The sequence below is a fragment of the Apaloderma vittatum genome, unplaced genomic scaffold, assembly GCF_000703405.1.
Source record: "Apaloderma vittatum isolate BGI_N311 unplaced genomic scaffold, ASM70340v1 scaffold6518, whole genome shotgun sequence".
Lineage (NCBI taxonomy): Eukaryota > Metazoa > Chordata > Aves > Trogoniformes > Trogonidae > Apaloderma > Apaloderma vittatum.
Genome location: NW_009732327.1, coordinates 1 through 11213, shown reverse-complemented (window position 1 = coordinate 11213; position 11213 = coordinate 1). Strand labels below are relative to the sequence as shown.

General features: G+C 40.8%; 1 protein-coding gene across 4 annotated transcripts in view; it reads left to right on the top strand.

Annotated features, from left to right (window-relative positions):
• GPBP1 (GC-rich promoter binding protein 1) overlaps positions 1 to 9188 on the top strand; it is a 17957-nt gene extending 8769 nt beyond the window's left edge. For 2 of the 4 annotated variants that reach the window (XM_009875485.1, XM_009875484.1), the window contains exons 5-10: positions 1050 to 1234; positions 2044 to 2189; positions 2657 to 2816; positions 4567 to 4751; positions 7786 to 7888; positions 9030 to 9188. In XM_009875485.1, coding sequence (XP_009873787.1) covers positions 1050 to 1234; positions 2044 to 2189; positions 2657 to 2816; positions 4567 to 4751; positions 7786 to 7888; positions 9030 to 9188 — 938 coding nt within the window. Of the gene's footprint in view, positions 1 to 1002; positions 1235 to 2043; positions 2195 to 2656; positions 2817 to 4566; positions 4752 to 7785; positions 7889 to 9029 lie in introns of all 4 variants that reach the window. The other 2 variants (XM_009875483.1, XM_009875486.1) reach the window with 2 other exon arrangements.
• Positions 9189 to 11213: the final 2025 nt, after the last annotated feature.

Sequence of the window (11213 nt, the reverse complement as noted above, 5' to 3'; positions counted from 1 at the left end):
TGACGGGCCCAGCCTTGGCCAGCGGCAGGTCGGTCTTCGGAGCCGGCTGGCACTGGCTCTATCAGACCTAGGGAAAGCTTCTAGCAGCTTCCACAGAAGCCGCCTCTACAGCCCTCCTGCCACTGAAATCTGGCCAGGCAAAGCCAACACATGGGAGCATGTCTTTTCATAAAGTTTAACAAAGCTAAGTATACAGCTGTCATAAATATTTTGTAATGTTTACCTGCTAAACAAAGCTAAAGTTTTGGGGTTTTTTTTTTATTGTAGGGTATGGTGACATTGCCTTTGAGGTTGAAATCCTTGCAGGGAGAGGCGATAATCTTGGAAAAAGCTGTTATTGCAGCATTGGAATGAATGTGCGAAAAATAAATTCGTGTATTTTTTTTGTTGAAAATTTTGGAACGCTTTAATAGGTATTGTTTAAAACTATTAGATAGTTACTTAGTATGACAACTGACTGTATGCCTCTTAAATAGTACTCTCTTGAACATGGAAATGTTATAAGCTGTGGATGTTCTGTTATGCCTGTCTGAGGCATGGGGACAGAGAAACTGGTCATTGTAGTGGTCTAGAATAGCGCACGTCATTTGTCCCGTGTTTATAGAGCCTTGGTGTGGAGCATTTGGCTCTAAACTGAGCTGTTAATAAATATATAAGTAATTATTATTTTAGTAAGCTTAAAGGGAAATATGAAAACCATAATCTCTTTTGAACATTAGGTAACTGTCAACAACTAATAGTATTTGAATTTCAGATTTGCAAATAGGAACTGAGTAACTGGCTTCTTTGAATATCTTTACTTTCCGAAAGTAAAATTTCTGCATTGTGAAGTGAAATACTTTACAAATGCTGGTTGTAGAAAATGGAACAGGACCCATATTTATCCAGGTTTGTACAATGTGTTGTTTGTAGAACTAAAGCTGGAGTAAGTTCCTGATTTATGCCTGTTTATTCTGCATCGTATAGTTATCCCATGTACCTTTTAAACTAGAAACTTAAGATTGTATACTCATCCACACATACATATGTACACTTCTCTTTTTTTCCAGAGTATCCTCTGAATCCTAAATCTAGATCTCAGAGAATGCTGGTCATTAAAAAGGGCAGTGCAAAAGAACTGCAAATATCTGGATTCCCAGTAGTAGGAGGTCTTCATTCACAACCAGTAAGGAATAGAACTGGCACAAGCTTTTATAAAGGATTAGTCCCTACACCTGTCGCTCCACCCACAAAGGTGAGTCTTGCATACCACTGGCATGAACCACATGCTCAAAAAACAGTCGTGCTGTAATTCTGAACGTGCTTATTTCACCCCTGAGAGTGCCATTCCTAGAGTATCATGCTTTCAGCTCCTGCTAAGTGCAGCACACCCCAAAAATGAATGGAAATATCTTTTTTTTCTCATTTTTCTTCTTAAACTTTACTGTAGTTGGATCTCTCTTTGTTTCATGTTTGCCTTTTTTGTGAAGGGAAACAGCTGTCTAAATAAGAGTGAAAGGGATGTTTTAAACTTAAGGAGTAGCAATGGCTTTTGTATATATGATTTTAACAAGAAAATGCATTCCTAGTGGAGAGAGGTAGTTGGCATAAAAATGCTTTCAGAATATATTCCAATTATTGATAGAGACAATTTTGCAATCTATTAGTATTAATCTGGTCCTTTTTCAAATAGAATAGTGTGCTTGTCTCTTGGTTTTGTCTTCAAGAATTTTACCACAGTACCTGTAGTTTTTAACACTCTTAACTCCCTACATTGAACACAGTATTTTCAGATGCTGAAGACTTATATTTTGATTCTTAAGACCTCAAATATGAGGATCTTAATTGTTTTGAAATTTCAGTCTTTATGTAAAAGCTATAAACACCATTTGTGAGTGGCTGAGTTGCTCAGAAACACTCTTTTCCACAAGAAAACAGATGCCTGCACTAAATTATTGTTATAGCTGTGATTTACTTTTGCTTAATAATTTTTCTGAAGATTTCAAACAATAATCCTGTTGTAGTTAATAACTCCTTAAATATCTGTTTTTAATTTTTGTTTAGCCTACACAATGGAAAAGCCAAGAAAAAGAAATTAAATTTGCGAATCAATTTCCTCACCAATCTGCATATGGTGTTGGCAGTTTCAGTCCTTTCAGATCTACTGCCAAGGCATTTTCTGTATCACAAAGTTCAGTGAATGAGGTAAAGCAATGTCTATAGTTTTTATCAAACCTATAAAATGTTTAATTTGGTTAGGTAAGGGGGATCAGTAAGTTTTGTTCAGAATTGCATTAGATAAGTTTTCTTGGAAGTTAATGTGTGAGAAACGTGGAAGACACATCACCGGCCTTTAAGTACTGCACAGTTTGCTTTGTAGCATTGATTTGGGGTAAAAATAGTATATGAAGAATTATAACCTGATAGGTTTAAAGTTCAAAACTGCTAGTGGTGTGATACACTTCAAAGTTAGCAGTGCTGTATAAACCTGCATCTTTGGGTTTACGTGTAAGAACTGTATATACTGAAATGCAAGTATCTTCCATCTGCTTTTGGCTGTGGGTATATGTGGAACCTGGAACTACAGGTGCCAGGGAGTCTTTTGTCTTTCATTCAAACTTTCTAAATGAATAAACTTCTAATACAATTTTTTTTCTGACTCCTTACATTAGTTTAGTTGGTCAAAATCTTCATCCCCTGTTGACAAAGTTGGTCAGCCTCGTTTAACAAAATTGACAAGAATGCGGACTGATAAGAAGAGTGAATTTCTGAAAGCATTGAAACAAGACAGAGTGGAAGAGGAACATAAAGATGAGAATCATGTTGGGCAAGAGAAGGTATTTTTCTTCATACCCACTGCAGATCTAGCGGTAGCATTCAGAAAGACTATAATCTACTTTATATTTTGCTGTTACCAGCTGTTAAGTCATGGTCTTGGATCTCTGAATGAAGGAAGGGAATAATGTTAGATGAAACTTAAAAAAGTTTTTCCATGTATTACTCTTCTTTCAGTGCTTCTTAGTACTTTCTTTGTTTCTGCAGTATCTGTTCGTACATATTAATAGCTCAAGTACATCTGTGTCTTTAGCAACAATAAAAAGAATAAATTAAGCTTAGTACACTAACCTAATCACAGAATCATTTAGGTTGGAAAAGACCTTTAAGATCACGTACAGCCTTTGACCTAGCAATTTCAGGCCCACCTCTTAACCATGTCCCTAAGCACCACGTCCACACGTGTGTTAAATACCTTCAGGGATGGTGGCTCAACCACTTCCCTTCTCCAGTGCTTGACAACCCTTTCAGTGAAGTAATTTTTCATAATACCCAATCTAAACCTTCCCTGGTGCAACTTGAGTACCTTTCCTCTTGTCCTTTTGCTTGTTACTTAGGAGGAGGGATGGAATGCCACCTCACCTACAGCCTTTTTTCAGCTAATTGTAGAGAGCAATAAGGTCTCCTCTGAGCGTCCTTTTCTCCAGACTAAACAATCCCAGTTTCCTCAGCTGCTTCTCAAAAGACTTGTTCTCTAGATCATTCACCACCTTCGTTGCCCTGCTCTCGACACACTCCAGCACCTCCATGTCCTTCTTGTAGTGAGGGACCCAAAACTGAACACAGGATTTGAGTTGCGGCCTCACCAGTGCCAAGGGGGGCAATCTCTTCCCTGTATCTGCTGGCCACACTTCTTGATACAGGCCAGGATGCTCTTGGCCTTCTTGGCCACGTGGGCACACTGCTGGCTCCTCTTCAGCTGGCTGTCAACCAACACCCCCAGGTAATTTTCCATCAGGCAGCTCTCCAGCCACTCCTCCCCAAGCCTGTAGCGCTGCTGGGGGTTGTTGTGACCCAAGTGCAGGACCCAGCATTTGGCCTTATTGAGACTCATGTGATTGGCCTTGGCCCGTTGATCCAGCCTGTCCAGATCCCTTTGTAGAGCCTCCCTACCTTCCAGCAAGTCAACACTCCCTCCCAGCTTGGTGTCATCTGCGAACTTACTGAGGGTGCACTCGACCCCCTTGCCCAGATAATTCATAAAGACATTAAACAGAACTGGCCCCAATACTGAGCCCTGGGGAACACCACTTGTGACTGGCCGCCAACTGGATTTCACTCCACTCACCACCACTCCTTGGGCCTGGCAATCCAGCCAATTTTTCATCCAGCAAAGAGTACACCCATCCAAGCCATGAGCAGCCAGTTTCTCCAGAAGAACGCTGTGGGAAGCTGTGTCAAAGACTTTACTAAAGTCCAGGTAGACAACATCCACAGCCTTTCCCTCATCCACGAGGTGAGTCTCCTTGTCACAGAAGGAAATGAAGTTAGTCAAACAGGACCTGACTTCCATAAACCTATGCTGGCTGGGCATGAACCATTGGTTTTCTTGTACATGCCATGTGGTGGCACTTTCTAACATCTTTGCTGAAACCTGCCAGGGCGTCCTCTTCTACTAAGCCTGACACTCTTCTAACAACTATGAAAGAGTAATTTAAATTACGGAGAATGACTGAATTGCAGAACTTGCGGATATTTATTTGTGAATGGAATTTACTTTAATACTTTGTAATATATGATTATTTTGAACAGAGCGTTGAGTCCTTTAACTTGAATAACAGCAACAGTCCTCATCATGAGAGAGATATAAACCAAAACTTTGAAAATGAAATTCCACAGGAGAATGGCAGTGCTTCAGTTGCATCTCAACAGCACATTCAGTCTTCACCTTTCCCTCGGGCAGATGTTCTTTCAAGCTCACTTGAGGCAGAGCATAGGTACGTGCTTTATATAATACAGCATTCCTTCCTGATAAGTGAGCATGTCATAAATTCTTGCTAGTTCAGAAGTTAGAATCTGAAAACTGAGAATACATAAAATTTTTAATGCTTACTATCAAAGTTTTGATTTTTAGGCACGTACTAACTCAACATGGAATATACTGTGTTTCTACTAGACTTCTACTGACTTAGTTTACTGAAAATTTGATGTATTTCCTTCTAAAGAAATAAAGCAAACTGCATACTGACTTTATCCCTCTGATTTTGATTAGCATATCTAAGAGGAACAATGCATATAACTGTTGTTTGTATCAATAATACTTTAAATGCTGTTTCTTATGCAAAACTCCACTGAGTTTTTCCTCATTGTTAAAGTAATCGTTTCAGTGGCTGACTCGTTGACATTGACAGTGATATCGTAAGACAATGCACTGGAAAGGGAGAAGGTAACTTCAAAAAAAGATTGGAACAATTCTAGTATCTCATAGAAGTAACTGCCGGAGCAGCTGTTAAGAGATGAGAATGATACTGCTGGGAAATCACATCTTAGTCTGATGATGAGCCTCTCATGAGCTCTGTCAGATTCTTCCTGTTTCTGGCAAGGCAATGATAGACCAGATTAATTTTAGTGATAGATTATACATGTATATTGAACTAGAGGGCTTTCCCTTTTGTAGTACCTGCAGAGGGAACTTTAATGATTTCTTATCCATGACAAATATGAAAAGTGAAATGTACCCTGTTCAGTTCCCTTTTTTCCGCTGTTGGCTATGGAGACAGAAATGTTTGGCGACTGGAGGCTGCTGCTGCTCATCTAACTATAAGACAGAAGTCAAATCTAACTATCCCCAGGCCCCTTTCCCCTACGCTGCTCTCCCACAGGTCAGTCCCCAATCTATACTGGCACATGGGGTTGTTCTTTCTCAGATGCAAGACTCTACACTTGCCCTTGTTGTATTTCATAAAATTTCTCCCTGCCCAACTCTCCAGCCTGTCGAGGTCTCTCTGAATGGCAGCACAGCCTTCTGGTGTGTCAGCCACTCCTCCCAGTTTAGTGTCATCAGCAAACTTGCTGACAGTGCTCTCTGTTCCCTCACCCAGGTCGCTGATGAATATATTGCATAGTACTGGTCCCAGTACTAACCCCCGAGGGACTCCTGTAGCTGGAGTAAGAAGACTTCATCAGTAGGCTCCTCTTGATCAGGCAGACTGTAGTAGACACCAACCATGAGGTTCCCCTTGTTCTCTTAGTCCTTAATCCCTACCCATAAGCTTTCAGCTTGCTCTTGGCTATTCTTTAGTGATATCTCTTCACACACTGTCCATTTCTTAACATAGAGGGCAGCACCTCTGCCCTCCTTCCTCGCTTGTCCCTTCTGAACAGCCTGTAGCCACTGATAGCCACACTCCAGTCATGGGTTTAATCCCACCAAGTTTCAGTAATTGCTACTATGTCATAGCTTTCCAGTAGCACAGTGGCTTCCAGCTCCTCCTGTTTGTTGCCTGTGCTGTGTATGTTTGTGTAGAAGCACTTCAGCTGGGCCGTCGGCCATGTCACCTTCTTGGTGGAACACCTCTTAATTCCCTTGAGGTGTTCTATGGATGTTTCTCCATTGGCTCCTACCACCTCAGGAGCCCCTGGTTTGTCTCTGTAAGATTTTAACTGTCCCCAGCTCGCCTCAGGGTAACTTACATATGTCTGTACAAGTGCATGTATTCTTTTCAAAGAGTGTTTCTAATGACTTGCATATTATTTCTGCTTCTTCCCGAGGATTTAATTGTTTTTGTCTGTCACATTGCCCATACTATGGAGAAAGTAATTTCAATTTGTTAATCTCCTTTAACTTTTTTTTTGTTTTTTTTAAACAGAGTAATTCTGTTTTCTCTTTCTACTTCTACAGTTATAGGCTGTTATTGTGGTTTTAAAACCAGTCACTAGTGTCATTGGTCACCTGTAAGTTTGTCTGTGCACATCCATTTTATTGGGATCTAGAGTTCTTTGTGTGGAGGGTTATGCTGAAGGGCATTTTTTTGCTGACATCAGCTGTGAGTTCATCTTCCCTGCTCTAATATATTCACTGTTCTTCAGCTCTGGCTGCCAGTTTCTTGTGTCAGTTCTGGCATATACTTTAGAAACCTATTTTTTGTGAAATAGCTTTCACCTCCTTTAACCTTTAAGGCCAGCAAGGGTATTGTTTGCTTGAACAAGGTGCTAATCCTTTTGGCAAAAACTATACAGCAGGAGAACTCACTGTGTTGTTGAATGTCGTGATCTCTTCACCCTCGGATTACCCCTGTTTTCACAGCATCTTCACATGCAAAATCACTTTCTTCCTGCTCAAGTACTGCTGTCCCACTTTTGGCACTAACTGAAACACATTGATTATTGCATCTTTGGGTATCTGAGGCTTAGTCATGAGAGGAATCTGTCTCTTGTTTCTTTTCCTCCTCTTATCCCAAAATTCCTAGTTGTCTGATGAAGTATCAGCATCTGCCTTTGAGTGAGACCCAAGTTGCAAAGAAGCCTGTCCTGTCTGACACGAGCATGTGCTAGAAAAAGGAATGCGTATGAGGCCTTTGCTTCCTGAGATGGTTCCCGTAGAGGGACAACACCAGCCTTGGGGTTGCTCAATTATCCAGGAAAACCTGCAGATTCTCTCAGTGTGAGTCTTAGTCTCTTCCTACGGTTTTCAAGAGGGTACACTGCTGCCCCACAAAAGCAGTTGCGCAAAGGAAATATATCTTACTGTTATGCCTGACACATTTATAGCTTTAAAATGGAGGTAGTTTATGCCACATGTAGTGATAAAACAAGGTCATCTGTAAAGGAGCTGAGATGTTCTCAACTTCTATGCTTTATATATAATTTGTAAGACTTTTAACCTACTTTTATATAATTTTTTTTAAAAAACCCAACAATAGGAACTGACTAATCCATTTGTTACAGATCTTTACATATACATGTAGACAGAGCTTGAAAGGTCTGAGTGTGTGTAGCAAATTTCGTAATGTTGTCTATTTTAATTTAAAGGTTATTAAAGGAGATGGGCTGGCAGGAAGACAACGAAAATGATGAATCATATGCCCCACTAACAGAGGATGAAATGAGAGAATTCAGAGCGATTAGAGAACAGGTAATGCTAAGTTGATGTTCTGTTATAAACTCGTGGTTGGTTATTCTAAATGCCTACCTTCTAGGAGGATCTACAGTAGTTGTGATGATCAAGGATGTTGCTGTTTCAGTACCATTTCAGTACTGTGCTTTTGGAAGAATAGTTGATTTAAAAAGATAGGGGACCAGTGCTTGGGTAAGGCCTATCCTCAAAATATAAAGAGAGAGTGATAAAGGATTGCTGCTGAGTAGTTTAAGCATTGCTGGTTGTAGAATAGCACAGGCTTCCTAGCTCCTCAGCTTAGTCCGAGGAAAGGGAATTTTCTTTCATTTTTTTGGTGCAGTTCGTTTGATTCTTCAAAATATGAATTTTCTCTGTTTGTAAGTGAGAGACATTTAATTGACTAGAAACAAAGTGTGAAAAGGCCATCTAGACTTGAATGTTCTTATTTATTTATTTAATTTTAATTTTTGGGGGGTGACTAGGAATGTTGTATATACCTGATGGCGTCAGTGAGGAGAAGCTGGAAGGGAGAATCTTGTGCAATGTCAGATCTTAAACACTTGATGGCTCCGTAAGTTCAGCCACACACATTCATTAGAGCATTTTGAATATTAAACTCTTAATTGCTTTACTTATTACCCAGCTTCTGCACTATGTGTGGAAATGCAGTAATTCCTTTCATATTGTAGAATCAGTTGTTTCCTGTCTCTCCTGTGTCTTTGACTTCCCAGCTGCATCAGGTAGACAGACTGGGATACCCATTCCCCCCTGCTGCGTCTCCTCTTCTGGGCCCCTTCCTTATTGCAGACTCTGTCCTCTTAGCACAGAAGGTTGCAGCACAATGGGAAAAGGGGCTGCATTGCACAAGAGACCATGTGGGAGGAGGAATCACTGGGGCAAGACATTTGAAGAAGTGAGTAAGAAGAGGCTAAGCTGCTGTTGACTACATGAGCTTAGCACAATTGGAGGTGTTCAAGTACAGGCGACTGGCCCAAAAGTGAAGGCTCTCAGGGGAGTTTTCCTTTCTGTGTATATATGAAGAGGTAGTGCTATGGATCTAACGTAGCCTAGAGAGGAAGATGTAGAGAATGTTGAAATGCAACAGATTGTTGTTTAGCTCTTTTCTTCTTCAAAATACATCTGATTTTTTTCATTTCAGCTACAAAAGAATGGACTAAGAAGAAACGGCATTTTGAAAAATGGCCTCATCTATGGTTTTAAATTTAGCCCCTGGAAAAACAGCACTTTCAAACCTGCTCTGGATAATGAGGACTCTGAGACGAGCAGTAGTGATACATCAGATGATGATGATGTGTGAAGACTTGTGTAACATCTGTAGAAGCCTGTTCTGATCTCATGAAAACTTGGGGATGTGTTGTCTAAAAAAAAATTTCTAATTTATGTAGTAACATACCCACTAGAGTAAGAATGGTGGTTCTCTTCTCTGCAGAAAGCAAAGGAGTGGTATATTGGGTGTGTTGAACGTTACTATAATTTCTTTGTAAACGAATGTTGTAGAATGAGGGCTTGGGTTCACCCAGCATTGACTTTCTTAATCACTGAAGCATTTCTGACTAGCAATGTGACAATGTAACAATCAGACTTTCTCATTTAATAATACAATAAAGAATTGTGTACTGTCTTGCAAAACTTCTGTCTATAAAATGTCTAAGTCTATAAGGAAAAAAAAAAAGAGCAGCTTTACACAGTGTTTTGCTTGCCAAGTAATTTCTTTCTTGCAGTGGAAATTCTTGAGTCCACTTTGTACACCAGAAGGACTATGTGGTATGTTGGCTAAAATGAGCAAAGTGCACTAAACCTCTTTTTCTTAACTGAGCACTTCCACACATAACTGCTCTTTAGCCATTTGTAGTGTAGTCATTATAAACAGCAAAAGACCCTGATACTACAGTTCCAAATTTCTAGAACATACCTTTAGGATGAAAGCTTTATGGGTCATTGAAAAACACGGTATCTCACAGTGAACTAATTTCTCATGGGAAAATAAGCACTTGGATTTTGCTGTTCACATACAGAAAAATAATTACTCTGACTGTATTTGTCCGCTACCTGGAAAATGAACTGATTGACAGAGTATTGTCTCAGTGCATAGCATCTAGGGTGTTGGTTTTAAGTGTGGTAAATTTTGTTTGCATTTCATGTAAACGTACTCTGGCAGAGTATATTGCTTGTTCAGGGAACAAGCAATCCAGGAGATTCCTGGAATGCATTGATGACAACTTCCTTCTCCAAGTGACAGAGGAACCAACTAGGAGAGGTGCCTTGTTTGACCTCATTCTCACCAGTAGGGAAGGGCTGGTGGGTAATGTTAAACTTGTGGTAGCCTTGGCTGCAATGACTGTCAGGTGGTGGAGTTTGAGATCCTAAGGGCAGCTAAGAGCGGGAAGCTCAGCAAGCTTGATACCCTTGATTTCAGAAGAGCTGACTTTCGCCGCTTCCGGAACCTCCTTGGTAGTGTGCCATGGGATAAATCCGTGGAGGGACTAGGAGCCTAAGAAAGCTGGTTGACTTTCAAGGATCATCTCCTCCAAGTTCAAAGACACTGCATCCCTAAAAGGAAGAAATCAGGCAAAAATACTAGGACACCTATATGGATAAACAAAGAACTCCGGGCGAAAATCAAATACAAAAGGGGAGCACACAAAGCCTGGAAGCAGGGACTGGTAACCTGGGATGATTACAAGGAAGTTGCTTATGTAATCAGAGACCAGGTTAGAAAAGCTAAGGCCCTGACTGAGTCAAATCTGGCCAGCGATATTAGAAATAACAGGAAAGATCTTTACAGATATACAAGAGAAAAAAGAAAAATGAGAGACAATGTAGGGCCTCTCCGGAAGGATACAGGTGACCTGGTTACTAAGGATGTGGAGAAGGCTGAAATACTCAGCAACTTTTTTGCCCCAGTCTTCACTGGCAAACACTCGAGCTACATCACTCAAATCACAGAGGGTGTTGGCTGAGGTCTGGGAGAAGAACCACCCAGGGTAGGAGCAGATCAAGTCCGAGAACACCCAGAGAACCTGAAGGTGCACAAGTCCATGCAACCTGGTGAGATACACGGGTCCTGAAGGAACTGGCAGCTGAAGTTGCTAGGCCACTGGCCATCATATCTGAGAGGTCCTGGCAGTCTGGTGAGGTTCCCACAGACTAGAAAGTGGGAAACATAACCCCCATCTTTAAAAAAGGGACCAAGGACAACCCGGGGAACTTTAGGCCAGTCAGCCTTACCTCTGTGCCAGGTAAAATCATGGAACAGATTCTCCTGGTAGCTGCATTACGGCACAAAAAAATATAATCAAGTGGTTGGTGACAGCCAGCATGG